This window comes from Sceloporus occidentalis, unplaced genomic scaffold, assembly GCF_023333645.1.
Source record: "Sceloporus occidentalis isolate IW3139 unplaced genomic scaffold, rSceOcc1.0.p SCAF_112, whole genome shotgun sequence".
Lineage (NCBI taxonomy): Eukaryota > Metazoa > Chordata > Lepidosauria > Squamata > Phrynosomatidae > Sceloporus > Sceloporus occidentalis.
This window is the reverse complement of record NW_028317092.1, coordinates 2,269,143-2,287,327: the sequence shown is the minus strand read 5'-3', so window position 1 is coordinate 2,287,327 and position 18,185 is coordinate 2,269,143. Positions and strand designations below refer to the sequence as shown.

General features: G+C 44.5%; 1 protein-coding gene across 1 annotated transcript in view; it reads right to left on the bottom strand.

Annotated features, from left to right (window-relative positions):
• LOC149282571 (phospholipid-transporting ATPase VB-like) overlaps positions 1-12,788 on the bottom strand; it is a 96,687-nt gene extending 83,899 nt beyond the window's left edge. Inside the window, exons 1-2 of the mRNA XM_089498064.1 lie at positions 12,437-12,788; positions 10,985-11,123 (exon numbers count right to left, since the gene is read on the bottom strand). Coding sequence (XP_089354190.1) covers positions 10,985-11,123; positions 12,437-12,788 — 491 coding nt within the window. The remainder of the gene's footprint in view (positions 1-10,984; positions 11,124-12,436) is intronic.
• Between the last annotated feature and the right edge of the window lie 5,397 nt (positions 12,789-18,185).

The window sequence follows — 18,185 nt, the reverse complement described above, 5'->3', positions numbered from 1 at the left end:
AGCAGCAGCAAAACCTAGCAAATCTAAAGCAATTAGCAGTCCCACTATGGCCAGTACTGTTACCACCAGTCCCACCACCACTAGTTCTGCCTCTGTTCATCCACCCCGAGCAGTAGGAGCAGCACCCAAGGCACACTCCAAGGCTATGCGCGCCCCAATTTGGGAGCACTTTGAAAATGTTGAAGAAGGGCGCTATGGAAAGTGCAAACATTGTGGGAAGCTAATAAGCAGAGGGAAAGTGTCTGGCCATTTTACCAGTGCTAGCATGAAGCATCACCTCAGCACTCAACACAACGCTGTGCTATTGGGGAAAGATGCAGAGGGAAAACTTAGTGCAGGCAGCATAGCTGGTGGCCGTGGAAAAACCCCAACAGCTTCTTCTTCTGAGCCAATAGCAGCAGCAGCAGCAACTAGTGCTGGCAGCCAGAGACCAAGGCAGGTTGGAGCACTGCATGTCCAGCCCACCCTGGAACAATTTGTGGCATTCCAATCCAAAAGGTCAATGCCCAAACAGCAGGCCAATAAAGTAACGCGACTGATTGGTCAGTTCATTGCTGTTGGAGGGGCATCCTTCTCTATGATCGAAGGGGAGCCTTTCAAACAATTGATGGCGGCTGTGGCTCCACAATATACAGTTGTATCGGTCCTGTGTTGCAGCAGTGAAAGAGGAGCTTTCCAAGGCTGCTGGTCAGTCTGTTCATTTCACTACAGATTTGTGGAGTGCACCTAGCGGCCAGCATGCCTTTCTTTCTTTGACAGCACACTGGTGGCAGCCCGGTGTGTCTAAGGAAGCTTCTGCAGCAGGCTACCGATCTTTCCTTCTCCATGCAGAAGTGATGGATGAAAAGCACACTTCCCAAAACATTCTGCATGCGATGAGGAAAATGTTTAGCCTTTGGGTGGGAGCAGAGGCGGGCACCAATGTTGAAGTTGGTTTTGTGGTAACTGACGGAGGTGCCAATATGGTGAAAGCGCTGCGAGATGGTCATATTGTTGGTGTGCGCTGTGCAGCCCACATCATCCATCTTGTAGTGAAGGCAGCAATGTCAGAAGGAACTAATGTGGCAGCAGTAGTTCTGTCCCGCTGCAGAAAGATCGCTGGGCACTTTCACCATAGTGTTAAGGCTAGCCAACTTTTGAGGGAAGAGCAAGAGAGGTCAGGTCTTCCCGTACACTGCCTACGTCAGGATGTCAGTACACGGTGGAACTCCACGTTAGACATGCTCGAGAGGATTTTGGAGCAGCAGAGGGCAATCCATAATCTTGCCTCAGAGCACAATATTGGGATTACCTCTCCATTGAATAGGGAGGATTGGACAGTGATCGCCCAGCTAGTGGCAGTCCTTAAACCATTCAGGGATGCCACAGAAAATTTAAGCTCAAACACTGCCAGTCTGGCCCAGGTAATCCCAGTGTTCTCCCATCTAGGCAGCAAGATGGATGTGTTCCTTGGAAACCGTGAGGCTGTTCAAGGTGGCACTCTACATCCTGACATAGCAGCCATAGTCAGGAAGCTGAAGGATCTGCTAAAAGTACACCTTCGCAAACGAATGGAAGAGAGTCCCGAAATGATGCTAGCGTGCCTTTGCGATCCAAGAATTAAGGGAAAGCTAGCTTTGAAATTTAATGTTCTCAGTAGCTACCGGGAGCAATTGGTCAACAAGGTGCGTGACTGGCAGCGTAAAATGGGAATGCTGTCCGAGGAGGGAGAGGTGCAGGAGGAGGAAGAGATGATGTGGTCTGCTACTCCTAGCAGCAGCATCAGCAGCAGTGCCACAAGCAGCACAACACAGCTGAGTGGAGCAGCTGCGTTTTGGGAAGAGGCACTTGGGAGTATAGTTGGACCATCTGACAGAGCTAGCAGCAGAAAGGAGAGTAGTGCTGCTGAAATGGTCAAACTTTACCTCTGTGAAGTTCCTTCTGCGCCTAATGTTGATCCTCTTAGCTACTGGGATGAAAAGAAGAGTGTGTGGCCTGCACTCTCATGGGTTGCGCAGCAGCTACTATCATGTCCGCCAACCACTGTTCAAAGTGAGCGCGTGTTTTCTATGACTGGAAACATACTGAGTCCACAGCGCTCACGCATGGCACCTCATCTGATGGAGCAGATTGCCTTCCTTAAATTCAATCTGCCCAAATTGGGTTACCCAGCTCTTAGCTTGGAAAGTTAATTTTTTTTATCTGTAATGTTTAAGGTAGTTTCTCCCCCTGGTTGCACGTGTTTGCGGTGTGGCAACGTCTGCTACCTCCGCCGGTGTAGCCAATTTACGCTAGGGCCTAGTGTCTGAGTTCTGGAAGTCCGCTCCCAAACGCCATGGACTGACAGACTTTCATGCTTTGCCCTGGGGTGAAACAGGTGAGCGGGTCGTCAATTGCCCACTCATTCACCTTTTTCCTTTTCCAACGGTGCTGCTGGTGGTGGTGCCAGCATCTTTTGCCAGTTCGCTTCCTGGCTGAAATCATGCCTCAAATGTCCCTAATGGAGAGGGTAGTTTCTCCCCCTGGTTGCACTTGCTGCGGTGTGGCAATGCCTGCTACCTCCGCCGGTGTAGCCAATTTACGCTAGGGCCTAGTGTCTGAGTTCTGGAAGTCTGCTCCCAAACGCCAAGGACTGACAGTCTTTGGATGCTTTGCCCTGGGGTGAAACAGGTGAGCGGGTCGTCAATTGCCCACTCATTCGCCTTTTCCGCTGCTGCTGCTGGTGGTGCCAGCGTCTCTTCTCTGCCAGTTCGCTTCCTGGCTAGTGTCATGCCTTAAATGTCCCTAATGGAGAGGGTAGTTTCTCCCCCCCGGTTGCACTTGCTGCGGTGTGGCAACGCCTGCTACCTCCGCCAATGTAGCCAGCTTACGCTAGGGCCTAGTGTCTGAGCTCTGGAAGTCTGCTGCCAAACGTCTAGGACTGACAGTGTTTGGATGCTTTGCTCTGGGGTGGAACAGGTGAGCGGGTCGCCAATTGCCCACTCATTCGCCTTACCCAATTCTGCTGCTGCTGCTGGTGGTGGTGGTGCCAGCGTCTCTTCTCTGCCAGTTCGCTTCCTGGCTAGTGTCATGCCTTAAATGTCCCTAATGGTAAGGGCAGTTTCTCCCCCCTGGCTGCGTCTGTTTGCGGTGTGGCAACGCCTGCTACCTCCGCCAATGTAGCCAGCTTACGCTAGGGCCTTGTGTCTGAGCTCTGGAAGTCCGCTGCCAAACGTCTAGGACTGACAGTGTTTGGGTGCTTTGCCCTGGGGTGAAACAGGTGAGTGGGTCGCCAATTGCCCACTCATTCGCCTTTCCCATTTTTCAATGCTGCTGCTGGTGGTGGTGGTGCCAGCATCTCTTCTCTGCCAGTTCGCTTCCTGGCTAGAGTCATGCCCAAAATGTCCCTAGTGGTAAGGGCAGTTTCTCCCCTCTGGCTGCGTCTGTTTGCGGTGTGGCAACGCCTGCTACCTCCGCCGGAGTGGCCAGCTTACGCTAGGGCCTTGTGTCTGAGCTCTGGAAGTCCGCTGCCAAACGTCTAGGACTGACAGTGTTTGGGTGCTTTGCCCTGGGGTGAAACAGGTGAGTGGGTCGCCAATTGCCCACTCATTCGCCTTTCCCAATTCTGCTGCTGCTGCTGGTGGTGATGCCAGCGTCTCTTCGATGCCAGTTCGCTTCCTGGCTAGTGTCATGCCTCAAATGTCCCTAATGGTAAGGGCAGTTTCTCCCCCCTGGCTCAGGGCCGGACTGGGACTGAAAAGCAGCCCTGGAAAAATTTGGAGACCAGCCCCATATAGTTTATCTCACGGTGAAGCTCTTATACCCACACGCACCCCTTATACATACCCGAGTCACACTATGTGCAATTCTTTTTATCTCATTATTTGTATTAAAATGCCAGAAAGCAAAAGTGTTAAAAGGCCCTAATAAATTAAATACATTACACATAATAGGATCAAAACATTTACTACTGCGAACATTGTTAGATGAAAGAGTTCCATTTTATTTAGTGGAACAAAACACTGATCACATTATTCTTCACGATATTCTGGTAAGAAACTTTTATTTCTTTATTAATTCATGTAGACTATTTTTTTCCATATTTAATAAAAGCTATGATTGAGACATATTTGGTTTTTATTTCCTTTCATTTGACAACCTACCCCCGAGTTATGCACCTCTGCCCCCAGGCTTGCCACTCTGCCCCCCTGATATGCCTTCTAACCCCCTATATGCCACTCTGCCTCCAGAAATGCCTTATACCCCCTATATGCCACTCTGTCCCATGATATGCCTTCTAACCCCCTATATGCCACTCTGCCATATAGGGGGTTAAAAGGCATATCATGGGACAGAGTGGCATATAGGGGGTATAAGGCCTTTCTGGAGGCAGAGTGGCATGAAGGGGGTTAAAAGGCATATCATGGGGCACTCTGCCTCCAGAAAAGCCTTATGCCCCCTATATGCCACTCTGCCTCCCCGATATGCTTTATACCCTCCTATATGCTCCTCTGCCCCATGATATACCTTTTAACCCCCTTTATCCCACTCTGCCTCCAGATATACCTTTTGACCCCCTATATGTCACTCTGCATCCAGAAATGCCTTATACCCCTATATGCAACTCTGGCATATAGGGGGTTAAAAGGCATATCATGGGACAGAGTGGCATATAGGGGGGTATAAGGCATTTCTGGAGGCAGAGTGGCATATAGGGGGACACACTTACATACACACACATGCCGATTTTTTTTGTTTTTAACAAATACAAAAAACATTATACAGTACAAAAAATACATTATTTTACTCACCTTCTACTTCTCTTGACTTCCTGGTAGCTGCACACTGTTCTCCTCTATGCTGACAGGATGCCACTGACCTGGCATCCGGTGCTGCAGCAGTCTGAGTGCGAGGGGGCGGAGCTTCCACCTCACGCTGCTCCCATCACTATGCAGCCATCAGACTGCTGGGAATGTAATCTAAACGGCCGGTGCGTGCTGATGCCGCCGGCCGTAGCTACTTTAACACTTTTTTTTTATTTATATGGTAAGCTGGATCGGCTTGCCATATAAAGTAAAAAAAAAAAAGTATTAAAGCAGAGCCGGCCGGCGGCATCAGCACGCACCGGCCGTTCAGATTACATTCCCAGCAATCTGATGGCCGCATAGTGATGGGAGCAGCGTGAGGGGTGAAAGGTCAGTGCGAGGGGGCGGAGCTTTCACCCCTCACACTGCTCCCATCACTAGACGGCCATCGCACACGGCTGCTGGGTGCTGATGCCGGCCGGCCGCATCAGCACCCAGCGGCCGCTTTGGTTAGATTTCGGGAAGCCTGGGGGGCAATTGCCCCCCTGCCCAGCCCGCCCCTGGCACCGAGGGAGGCGTTCATTGCCATTTGCAGCCGCTCAGCGGCTGTCTTCATGGTAAGTCTGCCGGCCGCCCAGCCCACGGACCTTCCGGCCCACCGGGAAATTTCCCGGTATCCCGGTGGGCCAGTCCGGCCCTGCCCTGGCTGCGTCTGTTTGCGGTGTGGCAACGCCTGCTACCTCCGCTGGAGTGGCCAGCTTACGCTAGGGCCTTGTGTCTGAGCTCTGGAAGTCCGCTGCCAAACGTCTAGGACTGACAGTGTTTGGATGCTTTGCTCTGGGGTGAAACAGGTGAGTGGGTCGCCAATTGCCCACTCATTCGCCTTTCCCATTTCCTTTTCCATTTCCATTTCATTATTTTCCTTCTGATACACAACCAACCAAACATAACACACACAATAACACAAATAACACAGTGACATAACACATAACACACATAACACATATAACACAGTGACAAGTGACAACACACATAACACACATAACACATACACGTACAATGCAAAAATCACAAGGACCTTTCCTCTTGTTATTTGTCCTGGCCTTCATTTCTACACTCACTAGCATTAACGCTATAACTCACACTTCATACTATAACATTTTTCCATCCACATACCTGCCAACAGACCCAACTTTTTCAGGGACAGTCCTGCTTTTTTCCAGTCCTGTCCCATCTAATTTAGCTAAACTAGGTATGCAAATACACGTTGGTAGTTATAGCTCGGTAGGTAGCACTAGTATAAACATTAAATATAATAAAGTACTAAATAATAAATCTAACTTTAAAATACATTTAAATAAACCCCTAATTTTTTTTTAAAACCCATTAAAATTAAATTATTATTTAGACATAATACATCTTTAACCAAAGCAGTGCACTGCTACTAATCTTAAACATAACCATACATTAACCCTAAGCTATTTTTTAGTTCTTGTCCAACATTTTTCCATCCGCATACCTGCCAACACACCCAAGATTTTGGTGGACAGTCCTGCTTTTTTCCAGTCCTGTCCAGTAAAAGTTGGGTTGTTGCAAAGTATGCCATTGTAAATAGGTAGCAAATGTTAGGCATGTATTACAAGTGGTCCAAAATCTATTTAAAAATGTAAAATAATCCCTATTCTTTTATTAAACATCTATGGATGTGTGATTGTGTATGATAAACGGAGGCCAAGTTCCTTGGAGCATTTGTCTCTAGGTCATTTTGTGTACAGTACACCTCAGTACGTGTGTGCAACTCTATTGGTCGTTTCGGCAGGGGGCTGGCCTGCCATCAACGAATGAAGTGCGTTCTGCAATTCACTAGTTGATGCCAGACCAGCCCCCTGCCGAAACGACCAATAGAGTTGCACACACGTTCCTTCACGGCAGCTGCTGCTGCTCCGATGTGTTGTTAACCCCGTATTAACCCCTGCAAGGCAACCGGGAAGGAAACGAAGATTAAACGAGCACGAAGAATGTCCGCGAATATTCGCCCGAAGAGAAGACAGGAACGGGCGAATATTCGCGGAATACGAAGGTTTTTCCCCCCCCGAAGACGAGCACGAAGACGAACACGAAGAGCCCCCTGGTGCCCAAGTCTAATTATTATATAATCATATACATTGTTTTCAGTATGCAGAAATATGGATTCCATTTAAATTCACTTTAAAATGTTATTTCTTAAGCACCCACCAAGTGACAAGAAACTGAAAATTACATATTTTTGTGATACTGCCAGATGGGCCATAGAAATGAAGAAGTGGCCAGATTGGATGTTCAGAGGGCGATGCTTTATGAAAGGGGAGGACTGGCCTCAGACAGTCCTTATTGAGTGCGTACAGAGCATGGTCTGGATATGGCCAAATCCCACTCACGTGCCCAAAGAAAGAAGATACTGACCAGGACACGCAGGGAAACAGGGCTTCACACAGACTCAAACCTAGAGAGTTCCCACATATGGAAATACCTCATTTTCTTTGTACTGCTCATCATGAAGATGGTGGATATGCACACATGTAGCTCCTCTAATCTGAGAGAAACTTGAAGACATACCGCATCTTCAACAAGGATCAGCCCTCAAGCCTCCCATGGTGCGCACATTTCTCTACGTTACATTTTATTTATAGTGTGCAAGCCAATTCCATAGTGCTACTGCAATAGGGTATAAAAAGTATCAAAACTGACAATATACAGATTATAAACATGTTCAGAGAGTACACTGGCACAAAAGGAAAATGAGGGCCCTGCTTACAATCTTACGTAGCCTCTGGAAGCTGTGCTGGGCCCTCCCTGTGATTGTATCAAATTGCAGATTTGAATTCCATTTTCTCAGAATATGTTGACAAATATAGAATTAGCCAGTGATGGCATTATAAACATTTTAATTAGCATTAGATGTAATAAGCAGAAGCATTAAATGACCTACTGGGACACCTAGGACCTGGGGGACGTCTATACCACAGGGTCTGCAGTGGCCTGTGTTACCCCGCTACAGCCCGGGTGAGATGCATGTGACTGAAAACATTGTGAGGATCACATTTTAGGAAGGAGGGTAAGGTAGTTTGAAATGCAGATGAATAAAATAAACAATTGCTTGGTAGGTTTTCTTGCTGCATAGAGCCAGCCCTACTATATGGGCGATGAAGAAAGACGCCTAGAGAACTAAACTAGTGGGTGATGCCGTCACCAGGTTCTCTTTTGGCAACTGTACGCAGGAGCACAGGAAAATAGCAAGGACTTCTAACCTAAACTGGTTTGTGGCAATCTGGAGCGCTACCTGTTGGTTAATTCAACACTTGTCTAATTCCCCTACCTTGGAACAGTTTGTTTCTGAATATCTTCTAATTATGTATAGTCTTTTTGATATTTTAAATTTAACCTCAAGGTTTAGTGAATAAATATACATCCCAAGTGCCCCTTCTGTATTTAAAATCCCTCTGTTCTTCTTTCCTCCTCTTAGGTCGCAATAGCCCCAAAACTCACAATGGTATGTATAAAAGGTTTAGAGTTGAACCGTGTTAGCCATAGAAAGAGAGAAAGCATATTTGGTAAAAATGTTGTTGGCTGACGTATAATGGATTGCATGCTTCTGAGTCTATCAACGTCTCTTCTTCAGGCATATCATACCATGAAGAAGAAACCTAGATAGTCTTTAAAGGTTGCAATTGATTACATATTGATACAGTTTACACTATACATCTAGCCATAGTGAATTTTCCCTTTTGTGCTGTGTGGAATCTGTTTACCTTTCCAACATAAGTTGAATTTACTACAAGCCTAAAAGTGACATTAAAGCATACCTTATATTGCCCTTTACTAATCTCCATTGAGTCTCTGCACCTTTCCCTCACATCTGGCATTATCCTTCCCATGATCTTATTTCACTTGATCTCTCCTCACTGAAGTCTCACTCTTGGCTCCTTATCATTTTTCCCAGTCCCATTGTTTTCCCAGCTATCGAATGGCCGTGGCTCAGCTCTTTGTCCCACGTCGTAAAAGGGGTGGGACCGTTGGTTTCACAGTTCTCCCCCCCCCTTGAGAGGACCTTTTACATAAACATAGCGGCAGACCACTTTGCACCATGAACTGTGTGCATTTAAATAATAATAATAATAATAATGTATCTGGGATGAGGTAATCATTGGATGATGCAGTGCTAGAACAGTTGTATTAATAGCCAAAGTTTTACAAGAATATTGTGAATAATAATGTGATCACTGTTTTGTTCCACTGAATAAAATTGAACTTTTTCATCTAAAAATGTTTGCAGTAGCAAATGTTTTAATTTCGTTATGTCTAATCTATTTAATTTATTGGGGCCTTTTAACACTTTTGCTTTCTGGCATTTGAATACAAATAATGTGATGTTTTATAGTTATTCGTATGGCAAATAGTGTGATTCGGGTATGTATAAGGGGTGCGTGTGGGTACAAGAGCTCGACCACGAGATACAATATATGGGGCTGGTCTCCAAATGTTTCCAGGGCTGCTTTTCATTCCCAGTCCGGGCCTGGACCCAGAGAACTGGCCCTTCTCCTGGAGTTCTCCGGGCCGGACTCAGAGTTCCCAGCTATGGTGATTTTCCTTTTACCCAGCCCATTGAGTAGTGGCACCACAGAGGCCTAATCACCCAATAAGGCAATTGTATCCCTGTTGTCACCCCCCTGGCTGGCCTATTCTAGAATACTATACTGTGTGTATATATTTTCAATACTCCTAAACACAAAGGGTTTTACATTCCAACTGGGCAGCTCATATGTTCAAAGTATGTGCCTGTTAGACGACAGCTCTACTAAATTTGGAAGGCAGTCAAGTTGTCAGTGAATAAAGTCACTCCTCTTCATGTAAAACTGAGCATGTTTAGACATGCTCACAACACAAGACAAAAAAAAAAAAAAGCACTTTAACAGGGTTCTTGTTTTAGTAACGTTAACCAACACACTCTACATTCTACAGCACTACATTCTGAACTTTGGCCTATATGATTTTGAGCCTATATTACAGAAGCCTGTAACTTAGACATTCTTTAGATCTAGTAGTATGGCCTCTGCATAGCTGTTTTATATGAAGCAGTTACTATTCTAGAGTTAATGCTAAATAAACCAATTGGGGTAATGAAAATACATTTAAGATCTCAACTAGTTACATGAACAATTCATTGTTCTAGACCTTCCAGTGTCAAAGGGTAGCACACACAAATAAGGGGGCCATAAAATCTCACATAAAATGTGTATAATATGCAAGCTAAATTTATGACACAAGAAAACTTTATATACTATTAGTGCCCTAACATAAGGTAAAATGTGTAATATGATTTTTTTACAGTGCAGAAAAGGATGCACACAGGGTGTATTTTAAATTCAAGCCACAAATTTTCCTTTAAAATAGTCTTATTTTAAAAATGACATCCAAGTGAGAACATATAATCATGTTCAATGGGAGCTCAAGGTAGATTATTATACTGTCACAATGATGAAGTTTGACAGCACTTGTGAAAAATATCCCAAAGATGATCATATTTAATCAATCCTAAATCCAACTACTATTTCCCATCGATCATTCTTCGGCAGATAACTTTTGGTTCATTTCACATTGAGAAAAGTAATCAGGTTGCATGTACATGCAGGGTAAAGGAAAAAAAAAACAAACTGATTTCAGACGAAGCAAGCTAAGGATTTAAAATGAGAATTTGAGAGACTGAAAAAAAAGTGTTTCTCTAAAGCATTCTCTTTAATCAGAAAAATAATAAAACAGAGAGGCAGTGTAGGTTAAATGAAATGTCTGCAATCAACTTCTTTAGCATACAAATGAGAGAACTCTAGAAATCTAAAGGTTAGATTTTCCAGTTACTTTGCTTCTGAGAAAACAAACTCAAACACGCATTAAGACTTGAATAATTCTGCACACTAATAGTTGTCCAATAATTATGCACAGATATTCTCCTAAGAAAGCCAAAACCTCACTTTTACTTGACTACTTAAGCCCAGCTGCTCCTACGGACCGACTCCAACACCTTCATCCACCCGCCATAAATAAAGACATGATAAATGACATGACTCACTGGTGTGGGTAAGGGCATTGGCCACAGCTTTATTAACAGTTCCCCATAAACACATAACATTGCCAACCAATAACAACCCGCCAGCTGCTAGGCCTAAACCCAGCAGGCGGTTACAAACCACGAGATACCAAGAGTTCTGGCCCAGCGGGTGCCATCAGCCACCCGCTGGACCCGCCTCCTCAAGCCCATTCGGGTGCAGCTTCCAGATGCCACCACTTCCATGCTGACCAAAAGGGGGGGAATCTTCCGCGCTGTGACTACAAAAGAACCACAAAGAAACAGAAACAAACACATGCACAATGACAAGTACCACACAGAAAATAGGGAGGAAGGGTGGGACAATGCCTGACCTTAGGCTCCAGGCAGGAAAAGAGGTAGGAGTGCCTTTGTCCTGCACTTTTACACCCTAGCCTGCAACAATGTTGCGCCCCACTAACCAATGAGGGCTAAAACTAACCTGACCTCCCAGTGACCTGACCTGGGCCAGCAGTCATATTCCCCCTTTCCTTATATTCCAGGGGGGCCCTTGACTGCTTAAGCCCAGCTGCTCCTACGGACTGACTCCAACACCTTCACCCACCCGCCATAAATAAAGACATGATAAATAACAACATAACTCACTGGTGTGGGTAAGGGCATTGGCCACAGCTTTATTAACAGTTCCCCATAAACACATAACATTGCCAACCAATAACAACCCACCAGCTGCTAGGCCTAAGCCCAGCAGGCGGTTACAAACCACGAGATACCCAGAGTTCTGGCCCAGCGGGTGCCATCAACCACCCGCTGGACCCGCCTCCCCAAGCCCATTCGGACGGACCTTCCAGATGCCACCACTTCCATGCTGACCAAAAGGGGGGGAATCTTCCGCCACCGCAGCCCTGGCCACTCAGCTGGCCACCGGGCTGCGCCCCCCCCCCAAAGCCAGAGCCCTTTCAATGCCGTCGTGCAACCCCATATTAAAAATATTCAAGCCAATCGCAGAGAGGTGCACTCCATCTTGGCGCATAACATCAGAGTTGTCACCCTCCAACTCCCTGTGCCGAATTGAAACACCGCCTATCCTCGTGACAAACCTAGAAATAGCAACATTAAGTTTCCTTCTGCAACGTTCTAAAGCCTTAGGGTTGTTGCATTCCTTCCAAACCGGTCTGGATACTAAGATGACAAGATGACCAAACTAAGATGACATGTTTAAAAACCGCACATAACCTAGCCAGATCTAACTTAATAAGATGAATTAAATCCACTGTCCTAAGTCTACCAATGTCATTGCTCCCGGCGTGAATGACCAGTACAATGGAAGACGGGACAAACCTGGACAGAGCACAACACTCCGGATAAACTTGCTCCCATCTCATACCTCGCAGACCCCTCCATCGAATATGCACTTTTCCATGAGGAAAACCCAGATTCCTTCCATATACCCTGGCGTCGGCCCGGAGTGCTGCCCAATGAATACAGGAATGTCCCAAAATCCATACAAGTCGAGGAGGGGAACCTAAAACAGAACAGAATTACAATAGATGAGGACGGACATAAATCTTAAAGCGGTCTGATGACCACCTACCAATCCTCTTGATCCGCTCAGAAGAAAAACCACACCTAAACGCTTCCGTTGCAGCACCAATACGGAATGAGTGTGTTGAAAATTGCTTAGACTCTAACCCACACTGAACCAAACATTTGCGAAAGACACTGGAAAACTGGTATCTTGTAAGTGGAAGGCCATCCAAATGAACCAACAGCGAACCAACCGTTTTTGGTCTAACCTCTAAATACTCAGCGAAGAGCTTGACTGGACACCAAGGTCCACCAATACTCCTAACACTCAACCGAGCACCTCTGGACATCTGGTCAGTCTTAGAACGTCTGATCCATATGTACAGCGCATCTCGCCTAATCTGAATGTCAGAGTCCATAAGACCCCCTGAACCAGAAGAGCTAGACGCAACCACTTCTCCTATTCTAAGCGCACCAAAAAAGGCCAATGAAAAGGCTACTCTAAACAGCAAAGTTTCATAACTGGAGGAACACACTACACCCACTTGTACCAGAACCTTGGTAAGCAATTCCCTAGACACCGGACGACGCTTGTCAGCAGTCTTACTTCTTTTCCAGCCCTTAACCAGTCTACGAACCACAAAATCTGATGTAACATCCTGCCACCCTAGTGTCCTGAAAAGGAAAGAAATAGCAGCAAGATTACGTTCGACTGTGGACCCTGAAACACCAGACCTTTGAAGCTCAGCTAGATAAACCCAAAGAGCCCACCTCCTGTCTTCCTCACTATCCACACCTAATTCTCTTTCTGCCACCTGCAGCCAATACCTCCATATCCGGGAATATGAACGCGCCGATTGCTGTGATAAGGACGCCCGAAGTAATCCTAGGAGTCCTGAAAAGCGAGGCTCCACAAAAACGAGGGGCAAGGTAGACCTGTTGAATCCCGGAAGCGGTCGAGCTGGAAACGAGACAAAGCATCAGCTATGATATTTTGAACACCCGGGACATGTCTAGCCTTAATCCAAATGTTATATTGTAAGCAACGAAGAATCAAGTGACGCAACAACGATAAAACCGAACGAGAACTAGAGGTAGATCGATTAATGACATGAACAACACTCATGTTGTCAGTCCTGAACAACACTCGCCGATTGGATAACTCCTGACCCCAAAGTTCAACCGCTACCACAATTGGAAAGAGTTCCAAAAAGGCTAAGTTCTTACAAAGATCTGATCGTAACCAATCCTGAGGCCATTTTTGCGCGCACCACTGACCTCTGAAATAGGCACCCATGCCTATAGATCCGGAAGCATCAGTAAACAACTCTAGCTCCTGATTATAACATTCTTCCCTTTGCCAGCAAGTTTGGCCATTGTACTGTTCAAGAAAGTTACTCCATACTCTGAGATCCTCCCGAATACCTTGCGTAATACGAATAAAATGCCTAGGAGCCCTAATGCCAACAGTGGCCAGGGATAGGCACCTGTACGGCTTCAGCTGCCCTCTTCCGCGCGGGTCACGTATTTCTTGACGTGCGCACATGCGCGCCGCACGTCATGTCGTCACCAGGCGTGCGTGGGCTTCTGGATCGATGCGTTGGCTCCGCCCCAGGTCTGGCAGCCCGCTCACTCGTCGAGTCGGTAGGCCTCGTTCTGCGCCGGCAGTCTCCTGTCCTGCATCGGAAACTGCAGACACGGGATCCCGGGTACCTGCAGCGCCCCTCCGTGCTCTGGTCCCTGCTTGCCTGGACGGGCTGGGGCTTAGCCTGGAAGGAGGCCTTGACCTCCTGGCCCTCCCCCTGCTTCTCCCTGCAGTAGCTTCTTGGTCCACGTCAGGTTCCATCACAGTGGAGGTAGTCTGTGCCCTCTCCAGGAGATCCTTCAGAGATGCACATCCATGTTTGGCGATGTAGTCTTTCATCAAGGCTTCAATTTGGCTAGGTTCAGCCATTTAATTTTTTTTTTTTTTTTTTTTTTTATAAGAAAAAGGACAATGCCTGACCTTGGGCTCCAGGCAGGAAAAGAGGTAGGAGTGCCTTTGTCCTGCACTTTTACACACTAGCCTGCAACAATGTTGCACCCCACTAACCAATGAGGGCTAAAGCTAACCTGACCTCCCAGTGACCTGACCTGGGCCAGCAGTCATATTCCCCCTTTCCTTATATTTAGGAAAGGGGGGCCCTTTCCTAAATATTCAGGTTTAAGGTTTCTTAACATTTTGCATTGACTGAGAGAACTGTAGCTGTTCAATTATAAAATGAATCCCTCAAAATATAGCTTGCCTAATAATTGTGCACACAGTATATATTTATCTATATCTCAAAACTCCTGCACTCAGCTATCCATATAATCAACCCTTTCCTGCGTGTTGTCGAACCAGTCATGTACAAATCCCCCCAAAAATTGTGCACTCACAGGTAATAAGAAATACATTTGCTCTGGAAAAAACACCTTGTCTTATATTTGAGCAAATAGAGTATATTTTCAAAAACTAAAGTTTTTTTTACTGTAAGTAGCAATAATTTTAAGGTAGGAGTCAAATTTTAGCACAAACCAAGTGTTTGGATTTACTCAAAGAGCACCTCCTGATAATAGATCTGGAATTTGCCTGAAAGCATGTCAAAACCCCAGTTGCAATATGGTAAAATGTTTAACCTCATATGAATTTTTTTTTGTCAAACCTGGGTGCCTTGTGTGGCACAAAGCCAAGAAAGGTCAGTGCGATAAAACATATAATCCTACAGTGACCTATGGCGGTGAGTATCATGTCATGAGGATGGTTCTCATCTGCAAGGCCTTGGTATCCGGTTAAGACTGGAGGAAGAACACATGGAGAAAATGCAAAAGCACAATATGGTACTTCAGAGCTACTTAAGAACGATAGAGTAAATCTGCCATGTATCATGAACCAACATCAGTGACACTGTGCAAACATAGTACATACTTAAACTGAGCATTGCAGAAAAAGATGGCTCTACCAAGTATTAACATGAAATATAAAAAAAAAATAAAGCCGCTACAATGTATAACATGCATAATAAAGTTTGTGTACTAAAGCCGAAGGAAGGACGGAAAGAAAGATAGAAAGGAAAGAGTGTGACACACCTAATCATTTTGCTGCAGAAGACCGGGAAGTTGGTTAACATGGCCATTAATGAACAAATCCCCCCCCCAAAAAAAAAAATAAAAAAAATTTCAACCCCTTGCAGATAGAGTTGCCACCGATCCCAGTTTGACTTGGACAATCTCAGAATAGTGCATAGTCCCAAGCCTCTTTTTTCCCATTCTATCTTTTTCACTTCTCATCTGATCTCATCCATTTTCTCTTTTCTTTTTCTCTCTCTTAAAGCCACTCTCCTCTCCCGACTTTTTTCCCCTTTATCTCTCTCATCACCTCTTTTACCTCTTCTTTTTTCTTGCCTTCCTCTCTGCTCCTCCTTATCTTTCAATTCTTTCTTCCCTTCTCCTCAAAATAGCTCTGTAAAAGGTGGCAACCCACCCATCCAAAGTTTTCCTGTTCCTTTTTTTGCCAGTAAGAGAAGAAAAATAAAGGTGCAGATTAAATGTCCAAATGTAGCAAAATAAAGCCAACAAGATTAGTCGACATGAACCAAAGAGTCCGCTAGGGAACATGATGACCAACTTAAACCATGAAACACATTATCAAGATTCTTTCAATCAAGATAATATGCTTTGTTGCAAAATTGGGAGCATATATTCTGGACAACTGATAATGTAAATATTACATTACCATCTAGCTTTTTGGAGGCAGCCATTCTACGACACAAATCAATATGTTATCACAGTGAATAAACATAAAAATGAACCTAAAACACAGACAATTACACCTTTGTACCAAATTGTTTGAAGGTCAAGGTCTGAAATTACCATCAGGTTATTAAAGTTACTTACCTACCTAACACAAGGTTCTTAGCTTTATTTTGCAAAAAGATGTATGTGGATTTAGGTAACTGCTTCATAGTTTCACTAATGATAGTTTATTTGTCCATTCAGAGTATATGACAAGGTGGCATAGATAATACAGTAGACCTAGCACCAAATCTGAGGAATTTATCTCAAACTTTAAAAATTCTACACATGCATTCTATAAGCACATACATGAAAACAAGGCCGGACTAGGCAAGAAAAGAGGTCCTGGCACTTTAAGGGTAGCAGCTCCATGAACGTCATATAGCGGCTGCTGCTTCATTCTTCCAATATTCGCCCGCACATTGAAGGACCCAGTCTGTCGCTGGAGTTGCAGTAAAAGTGTGCAGTGCCATTAGCTTCTGGCCTGATTTACCAGATGGTCAGTCCAGGCCTGCAGGTAAACTGCTCATCTAAACTCAACATTTACATATCTCATACACCTTGGATTCTAATTTCAGCCATTCTTTTCTGGGCAAACGAACATTTCACATGTTACATCCCAAACAATAAACGTGCTGTCCTGCTTTTTGGGATGCATAAACAGAGAAAAGGGAATAAGTTTTAGTTCTTACATGGCAAGACTTTACATGTGCTCTTCAGTGAGTCCTGAAAAATGGCCGAAATGGCAAGCCAAAACACACACACCATATACACCTTTCGTACACACATTAAACACCCAGGACATTCTGCAAAATGACTGACGGACTAGTTATTAAAAAGGGTGTATTTTTAGACTCTGTTGTATCTCTTAAAGCTTTTAATATTTTTTTATGGCTATCCGAGGTCATTAGAGTCTAGATAAATATGTACACACATGACGCAGAAGACGTGTATGCTGACAACTTATTCAGTCTATCACAGATTCCTAGAATGTTTTTTCTGATGCTAAGGTTCCTATGTTAATCAATTGTTGATCTATTCTTTGATTCAGCATAGCTATATGGCTATACCATGAAATATCATCACTATACTATTACTGTACCACTTACCTATCACCTTCTCAATAAAAGTTACATTTCCTTACACTGCATCTAAACCTCAAAGCCTAAGCATTAACAGATATATTAATATATATATATATATATATATATATATATATATATATATATATATATATATATATATAATTACATACAGCGGCAAGAAAAGGTAAGTGAAACCTTTGGACTTACCAGCATTTATAATCGAGAATTGTCTAAAAATATGGTATGAGTTAATACAGATTGTGTTTGTTCATTATTTAACTAATAACACACACACACACACACACATTACTACATCATTCAAACGTTTACCAGTGTGTGCTGTAAAATGTAAACCTTTAGGCTAATTACGTCAACAAAAGTTAATTGGAGTCAGGGGTTAGCAAACCTGGAGTTCAATCAATAAAATGTGTTTTAGAGCTACTTTGACAAAAAATCAAACATTTCTTAAGAAGCATCTGGGGATATCAACCATGCCTTACAAAAAGGGTTACAAAAGTAATTCCAAAGAGTTTACATATTCATCTGTCCACAGTTAGACAAACTGTTTATCAATCTAGACAATTTAGTACTGTGGGTACTCTCGCCCAGCCATGATGATTCCAAGGACACAACGCAGAATGCTTAATGAAGTAAAAAGGAACCCTAGAGTAAGAGTTAAATGCTTGAAAGAATCATTGGAACTGGTTAACATCTCTGTTCATGAGTCTATCAAACACATTGAGCAGGTAGGAGAAGCTGCTGCTCTCCAATTTTACATCAGTGTTCACCTGACATTTGCCAAAGAGCACCTTGACACTTCACAACGCTACTGGGAACATGTTTAATTGATAAAACTAAGGTGGATTGTTTGTGAAGAACACACGTCACTACCTACAGTATGACATAACAAGGGCACCC